The following is a 20246-nucleotide window of genomic DNA, read 5'->3' on the forward strand; positions in this document are numbered from 1 at the left end:
TTCTCTGCGGACTTTTCTCCCGCTTTTTTCAGGAATCTGGCAGGGGTTAATATACATCCATATAGCCCTGGGGGTTATATGTGATGTAATTTAGCCAGCCAAGGTGTTTATATTGCTGCTCAGGGCGCCCCCCCCCCCCCAGCGCCCTGCACCCATCAGTGACCGGAGCGTGTGGTGCATGAGGAGCAATGGCGCACAGCTGCAGTGCTGTGCGCTACCTTGGTGAAGACTGATGTCTTCTGCCGCCGATTTTCCGGACCTCTTCTTGCTTCTGGCTCTGTAAGGGGGCCGGCGGCGCGGCTCTGGGACCGGACTCCGTGTTCGGTCCCTCTGGAGCTAATGGTGTCCAGTAGCCTAAGAAGCCCAAGCTGGCTGCAAGCAGGCAGGTTCGCTTCTTCTCCCCTTAGTCCCTCGATGCAGTGAGCCTGTTGCCAGCAGGTCTCACTGAAAATAAAAAACCTAAAACTAACTTTTCCTAAGAAGCTCAGGAGAGCCTCCTAGATTGCACCCAGCTCGGTCGGGCACAAAAATCTAACTGAGGCTTGGAGGAGGGTCATAGGGGGAGGAGCCAGTGCACACCAGGTAGTCCTAAAGCTTTTCTTTTTGTGCCCAGTCTCCTGCGGAGCCGCTATTCCCCATGGTCCTTACGGAGTTCCCAGCATCCACTAGGACGTCAGAGAAATGTTAACTCCATACAGTACAGCGACTTGTATGGCGTATTGAAACCGCACAGCGACTTCTATTGTCAGGAGTCAGCAGTACAGCCACTTATGCACTATGTAATCAGGACACAGCACAGCCACTTGTAGTGTTTGGAGTCTAGACAGCAGCACATGACCCAGCAGCTTATACAACACTACGGAGAACTGGCACAAAAAAAAAAAAAAAAAGGCGCCGACTCAAGACACGCCCGACGCGCCCTTATATAGAATCCAAAACCCGCGATAATAGGACGCCGCGATGATGACGTTTCTGCCTCGATTTGGAATCCGAGCCCCAGGCTATGAAACCGGAACTTCGGGCCCGACCCGCTCATATAAACTGTACCTAGTCGACATATATTCGCACTGTAAGCGGAGAATTGTCATGACAATGTTGACAGACAGTGATCACAGCCGAAGTGATGATGTGCCCGATCACAGCACTGTTCCAGTAACCAGTATGGGCGGAAGCAGTGTCGCGGCCTCTGCTGTAATCAGGGCGGAAGTTGTGTAGCTAGCTGTCCCTGTTGTAATGAGGGCGGATGTTAGCAACTGGTAAGGGCGGAAGTTGTAGAATAATTGTCTGGAATGAGGGCGGAAGTGGAATAGCTGTCACAGCTAAAATGAGGGCGGAAGTTATCAGCTGTCACTTCTGTAAGGAGGGCGGTAGATAGGTTTCCAGTATAGGCGCTGGGGGTTTGACCCGGGTTTCGCGTATAGGAAGTGACATCAGAGTGTCAACATGCAAGATGGCCGCTCATCACAGGCAGAACACGGCCGGGCGGAGGAAAGTTCAGGTATGAGAGTAGAGGTAACAGGCGTGGCTGTGTGTGCTGCGTGTCCCTGCTGAGCTGCTATGAGGCAGAGGGTGATATGCGGGGGATACCCCTCCGGAGCGCCGCCCGGGGGGAGAATGGTGGGCTGGTTGGGTGCATGGAGGGTAATGTGGCCGGTTCCTGGTGCTGCTGTGCTGGCTCATCATCTCCAGCCTCTGGCCGCTGTCATTGCCTCTGTGTAGTGTTACCCCTCATCCTGCTATATAGCACCCGCAGCCCACCCCTATGCACCAGTCACAGTGCTCTCTCCCTAATACCCCATTATAATGGTCCAGCCTTTAATGCATAAACCCCCAGCTTATTGGATGTCAGTGATGGTGGTCTGTGCTGCAGCCATAGGTCCGGCAGGTGGAAGCAGACCGATAAATCAGTACATGCAGCATGCACTTTGCAGATATAAGGGCTATTATTGTTTTTATAGAGAATCATGTTTGGTGATTTGGAGAAAGTGACTGCAAATCATGGTCATAACCAGGACAATTGTCAGTATATTGCCTACGTTCTGTGGTTGGTCAGTGGGGTGGGCTCAGCAGATTGTCTTAACATTGTACCGTACCTGGACACCTCATGCAGCGACTACACCTGATTAAATCAGACTTGCTGTAGTCGGGTGGAAAACCATATTGAACGATGAGACTGACAGTGACGTGTGCCATCGTATGATTCAGTTATGGACCGTGCTATATCCGATGGGTAACGTATGTGTTGTCAATCTTCATGCTGTCAACAGCATTATATCAACGGGACAGTGCCGACCGACACTGTTGTAATGTCATTCTAAGCAATTTAAGCATATTGGCATTTTAACTGTAAACCTACTGCTTTACAATGTTGTTTAAAGTTTAATGCCGACATGGTTTAAATGCTTTAACATTACAACATTGTCCAATTAAGCTCAAGAAACTACTTCCCCATCAGGCTACTCAGTGTGGTATGTGTATAATCAGGATGCTAAATGTGTGCGCAGATTCAGTCATGGAAATGATTGTGTAGTGCAGTGATTTCCAACCTTTTGTAAATCATGGCGCCCTAGAGTATCAGATTTTTTTATGTGGTGAGGGACAGGATTCACTTCTGTTTGTCCACATAGTTTATGACTGGCAGCCACCAGCGCTGGGTTTGCCTATTATATTGACCATAAAAATTTTGATTTGGTCCTGGACCACCAAACCAGGGCACACCTGCAAGTGTCCTGAGGCACCCCAGTTTGAGAACCACTGGTGTAGTGTAAATGGAGCCATTACTCTGGTATGTTAGTGAGACCGTAGTATGCAAATGGGATTAGATAGTATGGGACAGTTACAAGTAGCTAAATGTAGATATTATTAGAGTGAGTAGTAAAAGAACTCATCTTGTGCGATGAGACCTGTTTGAGATTTTGATTGTACGTGGAAGCTGCAAAACTGAATATGCCAAAACCAGAAGACCATAATGGAAACTTGTCAGAACTGGTCACCCTGCCTCATAACCTTTGATTTAGTTATAGACAGACCATGTAGTGAACTTGCCGTGAAGCTGTTGCTATTGAGTTTTGCTCAGTCTTGATGCCTTATTATTCTAAACTAAATGAAAGAAACTAACAATTTTCAGTTTAAGTGTTTGCTAAACCTGTTGGACTTTCACGCTATTCACACAGATGTCCTCCTTTCAGAGAGGAAGTAGAATGTAATAGTCTTCACTGTAGTTTTTTGGGGGGTAGGGTGCTAAGTATGGAGGAGTGCACATTTTAGTTTTGAAAGTCATAATTATAATAACTCCATATGTTCCTCAACTCTACTACATGCTATTTAATGCCTATCCGTCCCCTCACATGCTCGTCCCTATCTTGGAGTACAGCGAGCAAGCGGGGTGCCTGGAGGCAATGAGGAATAGCAATGGTAGCCAGGTCTCCTCTTCAGCAGCTCATCGTATTCCCAGTGGCAGATTGCACTCCTCTTGCCCCGGTATGATGACTTCTCCTAGAAGCACATTGGTATATTCGCTAAGATGCAGCTGGTAATTGGCGACCCCCTGATGAAGGCAACAGTCCAGGGGCGGGGCGGGCAAGCTCCCATTCAGTAATTGCAACTCGGCTAATCCCCTGGGGTGCAGCTGCAGGTCAGGTGTGCAAATGAGTCATCTGGTTCTCCATGCAGGGTTAACAGGTTAAAGGGTCTATTTAATGCATGTCGGGTCTTCTCCGACAGAGAGGATCCAGCAATGCAGTATTCAATTTGCGGGCAAATCTGACAGGGTTTAATCATGATTCGACCTAAAAAAGTCGGAAACTGACGTCTTTCCGACTAGACGGCAGTTCCGACTTCAATTGAATAGACCCCTATGTGTTATATGTAGAGCCATGTAAGCAAGTGGCTGAGTCATGGGTTGTGGTGGACTTGACAGGTGTGGGTAAGACGTTATTTGCAGGAGGGTTAACTCCTGATTGGTTAGATTGTCTGGACAAGGGCAGGGCTCATATTTACAAACTCAAAACAAGCAGAGCATGGAACCCTGGTAAACTAGGCTGGCCGGAACATTAGAGTAACACAACACTCCACAAATTATTAGTTCTTTGATTAAAGTTCTGTCAGATAGGACAGCATCTGTTTGCTGAAATGTTGCAACCTGTGCACATAGGTATTCATTTCTTTTACTGCTCTAGCCTATCTCTGACAGCTAAATAAAAGACAGACAGAATCCTACATGTAGTAGTAAGTAAGGGCCATTAAGATTTCTCCCAGAGATGTGTGCTGAGCAATCTGGCACAGACTGCTCAGCACACATCTCTCTCCCGCTCAGCACACAGCGCGATGTGTGCTGAGCGAGGGGGGAAAAGCTAATTTCACGCATCGGTGAAATTAGCAATTTAACTAGATTTGGCCTCTATGCAGACCAATCCAGTACCGGTGATAGCGACGCGTGGGGCTGCACATCGCTATTGCTGTAGTGCATACACACGGAGAGATCCGTGCTTAATTTCTAAGCAATCTAGTCAGATTGCTTAGACATTAAGGTGGACATTTTCTAAGCAGTGATAAGAGTGGAGAAGTGAGCCAGTGGAGAAGTTGCCCATGGCTACGAGTCAGCACTGAAGTAACATCTATAATTTGCATACTATAAAATTATACAGAGCTGCTGATTAGTTGATGGGGCAACTTCTCTACTGGCTCACTTCTCTGCTCTTATCACTGCTTAGTAAATATCCCCTTTAGCACTGATCTCTCCGTGTGTACCACCCTGTACATTCATCTCTAGAGAGTCACTGGTATTATGCAACTTACTAGCTTCCGTGACAGATGAGCAGGACTAGGGAAAATAGAATATCCTGTACTCGTTTCTTCGACCCTGTTTTAACATCCACCTAGCAAGCACACATACTGATCCTTCTGCAACTACAGACTGCCCATGTTTTCACAGTGTTTAAAACATCTTTTGGTCTTGTGTGTGTGGTTTTATTGTAATGGTCATGTCCCAATATTTTGTGTGTGCTTTTCTCATTTTTGAACCAGATAGTAATATATGTCACTAATACAATATTTCTCTTACGTCCTAGAGGATACTGGGGTTCCATTTAGTACCATGGGTATAGACGGGTCCACTAGGAGCCATGGGAACTTTAAGAATTTGATAGTGTGGGCTGGCTCCTCCCTCTATGCCCCTCCTACCAGACTCTGTTTAGAAAATGTGCCCAAAGGAGCCAGTCACGCTTATGGAAGCTTCTGAAGAGTTTTCTGCATTTATTTAAATGTTTGTTATTTTCAGGCAGGACTGGTTGGCACCAGCCTGCCTGCTTCGTGGGACTTGGTGGGGGGTGTGGATGGCCCATGGTCCAACCTCTTGAAGGGTTAATGGTCCCGTTCCCCGCTGACAGGACACTAGCTCCTGAGGGAACTATTCGCAAGCCCCACCACGGCGAGCGTACATTCACGCATCACGCTGCCACCCTTAACGGAGCCATAAGATTGAAGAGTGGTGAGTACTAAACCGGCATCCCGGTTATCCTTATGGCGGCACGAGGGTACGGAGACGCATGGCTTCTAACTGGGGCGGATTGCGTCTCCAGCCTCTGTACACAACTGCATCTCAGTACACTGTACACAGTACCCAAACTGGCAAACACAGCCTTAAAACGGATCTGCTCCGTTTTAAGCACAAAAATTACCTCAGCCAGTATAAAAAAAAAAAAAAAAAAAAAGCGGGAAGACCTCGTGCCATTGAAGGGGCGGGGCTTCACTATGAGAGGATCCAGCAGCTCACCAGCACCATTTTCCCTCTGCAGTGGACACAGACACTGACTGATAGGGATGCGCAGCTCCTCCAGTGTGACTCCATATTACCTCAGCGGTACCAGCGGGTTATAGCAGGGGGGGAGCGATATTAGTGCACTTAGTCCCCAATCTGGGTACTTAGTCTGCGACCCAGCTAAGCTTGACATTAGCTATAAGGGCGCTGTGGGCTGGCTCCAAAATACTGTGTCTCCCTGGAAGGACTTATTGCGGGTTAATTGTGCTTTTAACCTTTCCTGTGTGTGTGTGCTGTCACATTTACATTACGTCAGGCAAAGAGTGTGTTTCATGTACGGCGGAGTGTTCCTCTTTACCAGGGAGCTCAATTCTATGTGCTCTGTGTAGTGCACCTTCTCAGGCTAGCGGAGCTGAACCAGCGCGGCTGGATTCCATCAAAGGAATGATTTCCAATATATCTAATAAATTGTCCCGCCATGAGAAAGAGACGCAGTACTAAAGACAGTCTGTGGATGAGCTTATGAATAGAGACTCAGGGGGTAATTCAGAGTTGATCGCAGCAACAAATTTGTTAGCAGTTGGGCAAAACCATGTGCACTGCACGGGGGGCAGAGGTAATGTGTGCAGAGAGAGCTAGATTTGGGTGGGTTATTTTGTTTCTGTGCAGAGTAAATACTAGCTGCTTTATTTTTACACTGCAATTTAGATTTAAAACTGAACACACCCCACCCAAATCTAACTCTCTCTGCACATGTTACATCTGCCCCCCCCCCCCTGCAGTGCACATGGTTTTACCCAACTGCTAACAAATTTAGTGCTGCAATCAACTCTGAAGTACCCCCTCAGTCCCCAAACAAGCGTCTCGGTCCCCTGCCATTTGTCCACAGAAACGAACTCTGGCACATATCCTGCAGTCTGACTCTGATGCTGATGGGTCAGACATGGAGGAGGGGGAGGTGGATTCAGAAGAGGGGGCTGCTGTTCTGTCAAAGGGAATTGAGGCTCTTATAGAAGCTATCAGAGATGTTCTGTAAATTTCTGATAAGGTGTCAGAGGAGTGTAGGGAATCTTATTTTAATGTAAAGAAGAAATACTCAGTCACTTTTCCTGTGTCAAAGGAATTGAATACCCTGTTTGAAGAACCATGGGTTAATCCTGATAAGAAATTTCAAATCCTTAAAAGGTTGCTCTCATCTTTTCCTTTTCCTACTGAGGATAGGAAAAAAATGGGAAAATCCACCGATAGTGGATGCATCATTGTCTAGGTTGTCACGGAAAATAGTGTTGCCTGTCCCTGGTGCAGCCCCCCTTAAAGACACGGCTAATCGTAAAATTGAGCCTACACTCAAATCCTTGTACACAGCTGCTGGGGTGGCCCAAAGACCCACTATAGCCTGTACGTGGATTACTAAAGCCGTTGCTAGGTTGTCAGGTAACCTAATTGAGGGGTTGGATTCCTTACCTAGGGGTGAGATCATTTTACTCCTGCAACATATACAGGACTCTGCGAACTTTAAGGTGGAAGCCATAAAAGAAGTGGGTTTGCTTAATGCACGCACCACGGCTATGGCAGTGTCGGCACGCAAGGGCCTATGGTTACGCCAGTGGACTGCGAACGCGGACCCCAGGAAAGACGTGGAAGGCCTACCCTTCACAGGAGAGGCCTTATTTGGAGACAAATGGATCTCCAAAGCTACTGCGGGTAAGTCTACATATCTTCCTTCTGCAGCTCCCCCAACCAGGAATACCTACTCAGGACCTACTCTACAGTCCTTTCGGACTGCCAATTTTAAGGGCAAAGCCAGAGGATCTTCTACAGCCAACAGAGGCGCTAGAGGTAAACCACGCGAACCAACAACTACCGGTTCTCAGGAACAGAGCTCCAGCTCTGCTTCCTCAAAGCCTTCAACATGACTGTGGACCGCAATGCCTGGAAGACTGGCAGGTGGGAGCCCGACTAAAAAGTTTCAGTCGCATCTGGACAACATCATGCCAGGATCCCTGGGTCATACATCTTATTTCCCGGGGTTACAGACTGGAGTTTCAGGTACTCCCACCTCACATATTCTTCAAATCAGGCTTAGCAGTATCACAGGAGGCAAGTATAACCTTACAGGATGCCATTCAAAAACTGATACAAACGCAGGTCATTGTTCCAGTTCCACCTCATCTCCAAAACAAGGAATATTATTCCAACTTGTGTTTGGTACCAAAATCGGAGAGTTCGGTAAGACCGAAAATCATTGAACCCGTACTTACGAGTGTTCAAATTCAAGATGGAGTCTCTGAGAGCGGTGATCTTGAGTCTGAAAGAGGGGGAATTCCTAGTGTCTCTGGATATCAAGGATGCGTACCTTCACATTCTGATCTGGACACCTTACCAGGTTTATCTACGATTTGCACTGCAGGACTGTCACTACCAGTTCCAGGCCCTACCTTTTGGTCTCTCCACGGCACTGGAGGTGTTCAGCAAGGTGATGGCAGAGATGCTGTTTCTCCTTCACAAGCAGGGAGTGAACATAATTCCGTACCTGGACGATCTTCTGATAAAGGCTCCGTCCGGGGAGAGGTTGTTGAACAGCATTGGCCTCACAACCAAACTTCTACTGGATCACGGCTGGATTCTAAATCTTCCAAAATTTCACTTAGAGCCAGCTCGGAGGCTCCCATTTCTGGGAATGATACTTGACACACAGTCGTAGAAAGTTTTTCTTCTGTTGGAAAAGGCATTGGTAATCCAGTCGATGGTTCAGGATGTCCTGAAGCCAACCTGGATATCGGTGCACCTATGCATTCGCCTTCTGGGGAAAATGGTGGCCTTTTACGAGGCTCTTCAATACGGAAGGTTTCATGCATGACCCTTCCAGTTTGATCTGTTGGACGAATGGTCCAGATCACATCTTCACACGCACCAGAGGATCCGTTTGTCGCCAAAGGCCAGGATATCCCTTCTGTGGTGGCTACAGACTTCTCACCTGCTTGAGGGCCGACGGTACGGGATTCAAAATTGGATTCTGCTGACGCAAGCTTCAGAGGTTGGGGAGCAGTCTCCCAGGGGGTGCAGTTTCAAGGAAGATGGTAAAGTCAGGAAGTCGTCCTTCCAATCAACATTCTGGAACTCAGGGCTATATACAACGCCCTTCTGCAGGCCTCATATCTTCTTCAATATCGTGCCATTCAGGTCCAGACGGACAATGTAACGGCAGTGACGTACATAAACCGACAGGGAGTAACGAATACCAGAGCAGCAATGTCAGAGGTGTCAAGAATTCTCTGGGCAAACAAACACACTGCGGCATTGTTGGCGGTCTTCATTCCTGGAGTATACAACTGGGAAGCAGACTTCCTCAGCAGACACGACCTGCACTTGGGAGTGGGGCCTTCACCCAGAGGTGTTCAGGTGGTTGACAAGTCGATGGGGATGAGCACAAATTAACATGATGGCCTCTCGTCTCAACAAGAAGCTCAAGCGGTATTGTTCCAAGTCGAGAGACCCAGAGGCAGTGGACGCTCTGACGACTCCATGGGTCTATCAGATGGTGTACGTGTTTCCTCCACTTCCTCTGATCCCAAGAATTCTGGAAAGAATAAAAAGGGAAAAGATTCAAGCAATTCTCATTGCTCCGGAATAGCCAAGAAGGGCCTGATACGCCGACCTCCTGGAGATGCTCCTCGAAGATCTGTGGCCTCTACCTCTTCACGAGGATCTTCTGCAACAGGGCCCGTTCGTCTATCAAGACTTACCACGGCTACGTTTGACGGCATAGAAGTTGTATGGCTAATTCTTGCCAGGAGAGGCATCCCTGACAAAGTCATCCCGACTATGATCCAAACCAGGAAGGAGGTAACGTCTAAACGTTACCACCGTATTTGGAGGAAATACGTTTCTTGGTGTAAGAGCAGAAAATATTCTGCAGTGGAATTTCATCTGGGGCGTTTCCTGCTTTTTCTGCATTCAGGTGTAGATGTGGGCCTACGTCTGGACTCCATTAAAGTCCAGATTTCGGCCTTGTCCATTTTCTTTCAGAATCCAATGAGCTTCTCTTCCTGAGGTCCAGACGTTCTTGAAAGGTGTTCTGCACATCCAACCTCCCTTTGTGCCTCCTACGGCACCTTGGGATCTCAATTTGGTGCTGCAGTTCCTCCAATCGGAGTGGTTTGAACTGTTACAGGAAGTAGAGGTTAAATATCTTACGTGGAAGACAGTCACACTGTTGGCCTTGGCTTCAGCAAGACGTATGTCGGAGCTAGGGGCGTTGTCTCACAAGAGCCCCTACTTAATTTTCCATGAGGACAGAGCTGAACTCAGAACTCATCAGAAATTCCTAAGGTGGTGTCTTCGTTTCACATCAACCAACCTATTGTGGTTCCGGCGGTTACAGACACCTCTGCTACTTCAAAGTCTTTGGATGTTGTGAGGGCTTCGAAAGTGTATGTAAAGAGGACAGCTCGTCATAGGAAATCCGACTCGCTGTTCGTTCTCTATGATCCCAATAAGATTGGGTGTCCTGCTTCTAAGCAGTCCCTTGCGCACTGGATCAGGCTCACTATCAAGCATGCTTATTTCACGGCAGGCTTGCCAGTTCCGAAATCTGTTCAGGCCCACTTGACTAGGTCGGCGGGTTCTTCTTGGGTGACTGCCCGGGGTGTCTCGGCTTTACAGCTCTGCCGAGCAGCTACTTGGTCAGGTTCGAACTTGTTTGCTAAGTTTTACAAGTTCGATACTTTGGCCTATGACGACCTTCAGTTTGATCAATCAGTTCTGCAGGAACCTCAGCACTCTCCCACCCGGTTTGGGAGCTTTGGTACTTCCCCATGGTACTAAATGGACCCCAGTATCCTCTAGGACTGAAGAGAAAATAGAATTTTAATTACCTACCGGTAAATCCTTTTCTCATAGTCCGTAGAGGATACTGGGCGCCCGCCCTGTGCTTCGTTATTCCTGCACTGTTACTTGGTTAAGTGTTGTTGTTTGGTTCAGCTGTTGCTGTTCCTGTTTCAAGTTTGGTTAGCATGGCTTTCCTCTTGTTTGTGTGTGCTGGTTCGGAATCTCACCACTATCCTTATCTATCCTTCTCTCAAAGTATGTCCGTCTCCTCGGGCACAGTTTCCTAGACTGAGTCTGGTAGGAGGGGCATAGAGGGAGGAGCCAACCCACACTATCAAATTCTTAAAGTGCCCATGGCTACTAGTGGACCCGTCTGTACCCATGGTACCAAATGGAACACCAGTATCCCCTACGGACTACGAGAAAAGGATTTACTGGTAGGTAATTAAAATCCTATTTTTCCTTTGGTATGAGGTTGACTTTATACAGTTGTTGCTTTTAAGTTGGTTTGTTTCTTTCTAGTGAAGCATGTGTTATGTCCAGCAAATGTAAATTAGAGATGAGCGCCGGAAATTTTTCGGGTTTTGGTTTTGGGTTCGGTTCCGCGGCCGTGTTTTGGGTTCGACCGCGTTTTGGCAAAACCTCACCGAATTTTTTTTGTCGGATTCGGGTGTGTTTTGGATTCGGGTGTTTTTTTCCAAAAAACCTAAAAAACAGCTTAAATCATAGAATTTGGCGGTCATTTTGATCCCAAAGTATTATTAACCTCAAAAACCATAATTTCCACTCATTTTCAGTCTATTCTGAATACCTCACACCTCACAATATTATTTTTAGTCCTAAAATTTGCACCGAGGTCGCTGTGTGAGTAAGATTAGCGACCCTAGTGGCCGACACAAACACCGGGCCCATCTAGGAGTGTCACTGCAGTGTCACGCAGGATGGCCCTTCCAAAAAACCCTCCCCAAACAGCACATGACGCAAAGAAAAAAAGAGGCGCAATGAGGTAGCTGTGTGAGTAAGATAAGCGACCCTAGTGGCCGACACAAACACCGGGCCCATCTAGGAGTGGCACTGCAGTGTCACGCAGGATGTCCCTTCCAAAAAACCCTCCCCAAACAGCACATGACGCAAAGAAAAAGAAAAGAAAAAAGAGGTGCAAGATGGAATTGTCCTTGGGCCCTCCCACCCACCCTTATGTTGTATAAACAAAACAGGACATGCACACTTTAACCAACCCATCATTTCAGTGACAGGGTCTGCCACACGACTGTGACTGATATGACGGGTTGGTTTGGACCCCCCCCAAAAAAGAAGCAATTAATCTCTCCTTGCACAAACTGGCTCTACAGAGGCAAGATGTCCACCTCATCATCACCCTCCGATATATCACCGTGTACATCCCCCCTCCTCACAGATTATCAATTCGTCCCCACTGGAATCCACCATCTCAGCTCCCTGTGTACTTTGTGGAGGCAATTGCTGCTGGTCAATGTCTCCGCGGAGGAATTGATTATAATTCATTTTAATGAACATCATCTTCTCCACATTTTCTGGATGTAACCTCGTACGCCGATTGCTGACAAGGTGAGCGGCGGCACTAAACACTCTTTCGGAGTACACACTTGTGGGAGGGCAACTTAGGTAGAATAAAGCCAGTTTGTGCAAGGGCCTCCAAATTGCCTCTTTTTCCTGCCAGTATAAGTACGGACTGTGTGACGTGCCTACTTGGATGCGGTCACTCATATAATCCTCCACCATTCTATCAATGTTGAGAGAATCATATGCAGTGACAGTAGACGACATGTCCGTAATCGTTGTCAGGTCCTTCAGTCCGGACCAGATGTCAGCATCAGCAGTCGCTCCAGACTGCCCTGCATCACCGCCAGCGGGTGGGCTCGGAATTCTGAGCCTTTTCCTCGCACCCCCAGTTGCGGGAGAATGTGAAGGAGGAGATGTTGACAGGTCGCGTTCCGCTTGACTTGACAATTTTGTCACCAGCAGGTCTTTCAACCCCAGCAGACTTGTGTCTGCCGGAAAGAGAGATCCAAGGTAGGCTTTAAATCTAGGATCGAGCACGGTGGCCAAAATGTAGTGCTCTGATTTCAACAGATTGACCACCCGTGAATCCTTGTTAAGCGAATTAAGGGCTCCATCCACAAGTCCCACATGCCTAGCGGAATCGCTCCGTGTTAGCTCCTCCTTCAATGTCTCCAGCTTCTTCTGCAAAAGCCTGATGAGGGGAATGACCTGACTCAGGCTGGCAGTGTCTGAACTGACTTCACGTGTGGCAAGTTCAAAGGGCATCAGAACCTTGCACAACGTTGAAATCATTCTCCACTGCGCTTGAAACAGGTGCATTCCACCTACTATATCGTGCTCAATTGTATAGGCTTGAATGGCCTTTTGCTGCTCCTCCAACCTCTGAAGCATATAGAGGGTTGAATTCCACCTCGTTACCACTTCTTGCTTCAGATGATGGCAGGGCAGGTTCAGTAGTTTTTGGTGGTGCTCCAGTCTTCTGTACGTGGTGCCTGTACGCCGAAAGTGTCCCGCAATTCTTCTGGCCACCGACAGCATCTCTTGCACGCCCCTGTCGTTTTTTAAATAATTCTGCACCACCAAATTCAAGGTATGTGCAAAACATGGGACGTGCTGGAATTTGCCCATATTTAATGCACACACAATATTGCTGGCGTTGTCCGATGCCACAAATCCACAGGAGAGTCCAATTGGGGTAAGCCATTCCGCGATGATCTTCCTCAGTTGCCGTAAGAGGTTTTCAGCTGTGTGCGTATTCTGGAAACCGGTGATACAAAGCGTAGCCTGCCTAGGAAAGAGTTGGCGTTTGCGAGATGCTGCTACTGGTGCCGCCGCTGCTGTTCTTGCGGCGGGAGTCCATACATCTACCCAGTGGGCTGTCACAGTCATATAGTCCTGACCCTACCCTGCTCCACTTGTCCACATGTCCGTGGTTAAGTGGACATTGGGTACAACTGCATTTTTTAGGACACTGGTGAGTCTTTTTCTGACGTCCGTGTACATTCTCGGTATCGCCTGCCTAGAGAAGTGGAACCTAGATGGTATTTGGTAACGGGGGCACACTGCCTCAATAAATTGTCTAGTTCCCTGTGAACTAACGGCGGATACCGGACGCACGTCTAACACCAACATAGTTGTCAAGGCCTCAGTTATCCGCTTTGCAGCAGGATGACTGCTGTGATATTTCATCTTCCTCGCAAAGGACTGTTGAACAGTCAATTGCTTACTGGAAGTAGTACAAGTGGGCTTACGACTTCCCCTCTGGGATGACCATCGACTCCCAGCAGCAACAACAGCAGCGCCAGCAGCAGTAGGCGTTACACGCAAGGATGCATCGGAGGAATCCCAGGCAGGAGAGGACTCGTCAGAATTGCCAGTGACATTGCCTGCAGGACTATTGGCATTCCTGGGGAAGGAGGAAATTGACACTGAGGGAGTTGGTGGGGTGGTTTGCGTGGGCTTGGTTACAAGAGGAAGGGATTTACTGGTCAGTGGACTGCTTCCGCTGTCACCCAAAGTTTTTGAACTTGTCACTGACTTATTATGAATGCGCTGCAGGTGACGTATAAGGGAGGATGTTCCGAGGTGGTTAACGTCCTTACCCCTACTTATTACAGCTTGACAAAGGGAACACACGGCTTGACACCTGTTGTCCGCATTTCTGGTGAAATACTTCCACACCGAAGAGCTGATTTTTTTGGTATTTTCACCAGGCATGTCAACGGCCATATTCCTACCACGGACAACAGGTGTCTCCCCGGGTGCCTGACTTAAACAAACCACCTCACCATCAGAATCCTCCTGGTCAATTTCCTCCCCAGCGCCAGCAACACCCATATCCTCCTCATCCTGGTGTACTTCAACACTGACATCTTCAATCTGACTATCAGGAACTGGACTGCGGGTGCTCCTTCCATCACTTGCAGGGGGCGTGCAAATGGTGGAAGGCGCATGCTCTTCACGTCCAGTGTTGGGAAGGTCAGGCATCGCAACCGACACAATTGGAGTCGGACTCTCCTTGTGGATTTGGGATTTCGAAGAACGCACAGTTCTTTGCGGTGCTACTGCTTTTGCCAGCTTTAGTCTTTTCATTTTTCTAGCGAGAGGCTGAGTGCTTCCATCCTCATGTGAAGCTGAACCACTAGCCATGAACATAGGCCAGGGCCTCAGCCGTTCCTTGCCACTCCGTGTGGTAAATGGCATATTGGCAAGTTTACGCTTCTCCTCCGACAATTTTATTTTAGGTTTTGGAGTCCTTTTTTTACTGATATTTGGTGTTTTGGATTTGACATGCTCTGTACTATGACATTGGGCATCGGCCTTGGCAGACGACGTTGCTGGCATTTCATCGTCTCGGCCATGACTAGTGGCAGCAGCTTCAGCACGAGGTGGAAGTGGATCTTGATCTTTCCCTAATTTTGGAACCTCAACATTTTTGTTCTCCATATTTTAATAGGCACAACTAAAAGGCACCTCAGGTAAACAATGGAGATGGATGGATTGGATACTAGTATACAATTATGGACGGGCTGCCGAGTGCCGACACAGAGGTAGCCACAGCCGTGAACTACCGCACTGTACTGTGTCTGCTGCTAATATATAGACTGGTTGATAAAGAGATAGTATACTCGTAACTAGTATGTATGTATAAAGAAAGAAAAAAAAACCACGGTTAGGTGGTATATACAATTATGGACGGGCTGCCGAGTGCCGACACAGAGGTAGCCACAGCCGTGAACTACCGCACTGTACTGTGTCTGCTGCTTATATAGACTGGTTGATAAAGAGATAGTATACTCGTAACTAGTATGACTATAAAGAAAGAAAAAAAAACCACGGTTAGGTGGTATATACAATTATGGACGGGCTGCCGAGTGCCGACACAGAGGTAGCCACAGCCGTGAACTACCGCACTGTACTGTGTCTGCTGCTAATATATAGACTGGTTGATAAAGAGATAGTATACTCGTAACTAGTATGTATGTATGTATAAAGAAAGAAAAAAAAAACCACGGTTAGGTGGTATATACAATTATGGACGGGCTGCCGAGTGCCGACACAGAGGTAGCCACAGCCATGAACTACCGCACTGTACTGTGTCTGCTGCTAATATATAGACTGGTTGATAAAGAGATAGTATACTCGTAACTAGTATGTATGTATAAAGAAAGAAAAAAAAAACCACGGTTAGGTGGTATATACAATTATGGACGGGCTGCCGAGTGCCGACACAGAGGTAGCCACAGCCGTGAACTACCGCACTGTACTGTGTCTGCTGCTAATATATAGACTGGTTGATAAAGAGATAGTATACTCGTAACTAGTATGTATAAAGAAAGAAAAAAAAACCACGGTTAGGTGGTATATACAATTATGGACGGGCTGCCGAGTGCCGACACAGAGGTAGCCACAGCCGTGAACTACCGCACTGTACTGTGTCTGCTGCTAATATAGACTGGTTGATAAAGAGATAGTATACTCGTAACTAGTATGACTATAAAGAAAGAAAAAAAAACCACGGTTAGGTGGTATATACAATTATGGACGGGCTGCCGAGTGCCGACACAGAGGTAGCCACAGCCGTGAACTACCGCACTGTACTGTGTCTGCTGCTAATATAGACTGGTTGATAAAGAGATAGTATACTACTAATATTATATATACTGGTGGTCAGGTCACTAGTCACACTGGCAGTGGCACTCCTGCAGCAAAAGTGTGCACTGTTTAATTTTAATATAATATTATGTACTCCTGGCTCCTGCTATAACCTATAACTGGCACTGCAGTGCTCCCCAGTCTCCCCCACAATTATAAGCTGTGTGAGCTGAGCACAGTCAGATATATATATATATACATTGATGCAGCACACTGGGCTGAGCAGTGCACACAGATATGGTATGTGACTGAGTCACTGTGTGTATCGTTTTTTTCAGGCAGAGAACGGATATATTAAATAAAACAAACAACTGCACTGTCTGGTGGTCACTGTGGTCGTCAGTCACTAAACTCTGCACTCTCTTCTACAGTATCACAGCCTCAGGTCAATCTCTCTCTCTCTCTCTCAACCCTAATCTAAATGGAGAGGACGCCAGCCACGTCCTCTCCCTATCAATCTCAATGCACGTGTGAAAATGGCGGCGACGCGCGGCTCCTTATATAGAATCCGAGTCTCGCGAGAATCCGACAGCGTCATGATGACGTTCGGGCGCGCTCGGGTTAACCGAGCAAGGCGGGAGGATCCGAGTCTGCTCGGACCCGTGAAAAAAACATGAAGTTCGTGCGGGTTCGGATTCAGAGAAACCGAACCCGCTCATCTCTAATGTAAATGTATTATTATTCTTCGGAGCTGTAGGTTCCACAATCTGTATTGTTTTAAATCTGCCCTTTTTTATTTATTTATTTTTAAGACCTCAAGAGTTTGGTAAGGAACTAGAATTAATCTTACCCATGAATTGTATAGTAATTCTCTATCAATTCTTTTTAAACATATTTGCAGTTTAAATATACATTACCTTGCAGGTCTCATATGTGATTAGAGATGAAGTTGAGAAGTACAATCGCAATGGAGTGAATGCACTGCAACTTGATCCTGCACTAAACAGGCTATTTACAGCCGGACGGGACTCAATAATTAGAATATGGAGTGTCAATCAGCACAAAGTAAGTATGTGATTTCTTATATATGTCTCCAGTAACAGCAGTAGTACAGACACTGTTCTTTGTTTTATCTAACATTAGGCGATATTCAGTTTCTCCGGCAGTTTCCACAGGTTATCCACAGGATAACAATGGGATATGATGTAGCGACCGCGGATTGGCACCAAACGATCACAAGCTTTCAGTCCTCCCAGGATGCAACGGGCTCGTCCATATATCCCCGCCCACTGGCTCAGGCAAATCAGTTTTTTGTTTGGTGCGGCAGGAGCCGGACCATGGTCAGAGGGCTGCTGTGTTGGCAGCCCTAAGCTTTTTTATTAAATTTTTATGGACTTACTACATTGTTTTGAGTGATCTTTCCTAACAGCGTCTTACACGCATATTGGAAAGAGTCGCTCCAACAACTCTCCGCCGGGTCGCAACAACGCTCACCCACGGTACAATTGCTGTCTCGACGGGCGTCTGTGTCGGATATACTAGCAGGTCCAGCAGACGTTACCAGGCTGTGGCCGGAGCACGGGGAGAAGGTAAGGCATCGGTTCCGCTTAGAAGGGGAATACGGACACAGCCGCACCATGGTTGCTCTAGCGCTAGGCCTTAGGGATCATAAGGCACCAGGATTAGTTTGAGGCTGCGATCCCTAGGGTTGATGTCAGCGGTGGGGAGTCAGACACTCTCCTGGTCGCCCCTCCCCCCCCCCGATTGCCTCACTTCCATCTCAGACGCTACCATGAGGGGTCTTGGTCGGAGCATAGGCCGCTGCGTCTTTGTACACTAAGTTATACCGCGAGGAGACCGGGTTGCGGACCGGTGCGTCTGCATGCACTAGCGTTCACTGAGCGTCTGTGTCCACTAAAAGTTCCCGGAGCGGCAGTGTACACTAATAGCGTCTGGATCCACTCAGCATTCGCTAACGTATTGATCGATCCTGGAAGGGAGGTGAGTCTCCCTGTATATCACTCTACGGAGTACGGGTTATACAGCACTAAAATTCTATCTACTTTTGTTAGTATGAATAGTTAACTTTAGTGCCTATTGCATATGAATCTGTGTACATTACTGTGGTTTTCTTCGCAATGCGTCTGAATACGTTAAAGATCTGTATAGAACAGAATTCAGTAATATGTACTCCTACATACTTTGAGATGTTTGTAGTTGATAATATGCTCATATGACTAATATATAACATGTGACTGACTGCTAGTGTGATTGCTGACTTAATATAAATGATTGTCGGTTGATCTTCTGACCTTCAATGCAGGTGCATGGGTAGGGTCACACATGATATCACTTTAGGAAAAAGTGGTTTACAGTCACAAATTCTGTAGTACACTGTGAAAGTGCTGATATTTATCTTGTCTAAGAGCTGCAAATGAGGGTACATTTACAGAAACACTCATAAATAATGTTTTGCAAAAACTGTTTTTTATACTCTATGATGCGTCGCTGGGCGTAGCTGGTACAGGATGCTTTATGTGTAAAATGATTTGCTGTTTAGCATAATACATTCCTGATCTACATCAGGTATAGATAGACCCATTGGGGCGATGTTTGCACAGAACTTGTCCAGTTTAGCTGAAATGTTAATTCTTACATTATTAACCCATGCAGCTCACTACTTGTGGTATATCCCCAACAGCTTCTCCAATAAGACAAGCTGATGAACCGAATTTAAATAAATCATCGACTTCACAAGCTACACATGATAATCATCAGACGATGAAAAGCTCTAAGTACTCTACTTCAGCATACAAAGAACAGGTAAAAGGTATCGGCTAAATGAATAAGCTGAATAAATGAGAGCAGAAAAGGCTAGTCTGTCAATAAAGGCAGCAGAGCCTGGGTTAAAAACACCTGTGTTAAACGTCCCGAAAGGGCCTCTTCACGAGGGCAGAATTCAGGAAAGAGGTTGGGTTACACGCAATAAAATAGAATGTCCGGTAAATGGGATTCCAATATCTTTTTCCAGATGGGGACTGTTTAAAATAGGGAGCTGCCTCTCAAAATAGATATGCATATCATTGATAGTGCAAAAATGTATATGGCCTCTGCCGTCAAAAGAAGAATGGTTTTCAAGACAACCGTATTCTTTTTTTTTTTTTTTTTTTTTTTTTTTTTGTCTGGGGCAATCATAAGGCCAGCCATAACTTCACTTTGAAATCTACGGCTACACCACACTGAGTAGGCCCAATCTCACTAGATCTTGGAAGCTAAGCAGTGTTGGGCCTGGTTAGTTCTTGGAGGGAAGACCACTTTGAAATACCAGGTGCTGTAGTTACATTGGGCTGAGGTACTGAAAGACAGATTTTCAGCACCTGCAAGGGAGCAAAAATCCCATATAGCTCATATGGACACTAATGTTCTAGGGCATCAGCAATAACAATAGCTGCTCGCAGAGCAGTTTGGCTCACATACATGGAAAGCTGATTCATAATCTAAGCAGGTTCTGGAAACTTTGCCTTGGCTGGAAGTTTCTGTTTAGGAGGAGTTAACAGTTATTCTGGAGTCAGAAACAGACTCCAAGAAGGTCACGTTTCCTTCCACATATAACCTCAAACCTAGGGGTCCGGTTTCAGCTTTGTGGGTCATAAGGAAACGTAACAGCCTCAATACAATGTTTGGTAAGGCAAAGAAGCAAAGGCAACCAGAGGGCCAGTTTCCAAACCAGAGGATAGCCCATCAGCATGATTGTGCGGGCCTCCTTCTGGGGAACTCCAAAAGGATAAGGGGCCGACTTCTTCAGTTGCACAGATTTGGTAGCAGTCTACAAATAGATGCCTGGGTGCAAGAAGCGGTATCTCTAATGTTATACTTTCCCTTCTAGAACCATTCTCCTCAAAGGTTCTTCTGTTTCAGCCCGTCTGGGGTAGAGGCGTAGGCAAGGGATTTGCATGAAGCAATTCAGAATGTTTTCCCAGGAACAGTCATTCCAGTAACCCATCCCTCGCCCCATTCTCAA

General features: G+C 46.9%; 1 protein-coding gene and 1 pseudogene across 1 annotated transcript in view; both read left to right on the forward strand.

Annotated features, from left to right (window-relative positions):
- Positions 1 to 1343: 1343 nt before the first annotated feature.
- WDR48 (WD repeat domain 48) overlaps positions 1344 to 20246 on the forward strand; it is a 264189-nt gene continuing 245286 nt past the window's right edge. The window contains exons 1-2 of the mRNA XM_063921834.1: positions 1344 to 1498; positions 17150 to 17290. Of these exons, the coding sequence (XP_063777904.1) occupies positions 1451 to 1498; positions 17150 to 17290 (189 nt within the window). The 5' untranslated portion in view covers positions 1344 to 1450. The remainder of the gene's footprint in view (positions 1499 to 17149; positions 17291 to 20246) is intronic.
- LOC134930396 (5S ribosomal RNA) lies at positions 19447 to 19565 on the forward strand (annotated as a pseudogene).

Source organism: Pseudophryne corroboree, chromosome 5 (genome assembly GCF_028390025.1).
Source record: "Pseudophryne corroboree isolate aPseCor3 chromosome 5, aPseCor3.hap2, whole genome shotgun sequence".
Classification (NCBI taxonomy): domain Eukaryota; kingdom Metazoa; phylum Chordata; class Amphibia; order Anura; family Myobatrachidae; genus Pseudophryne; species Pseudophryne corroboree.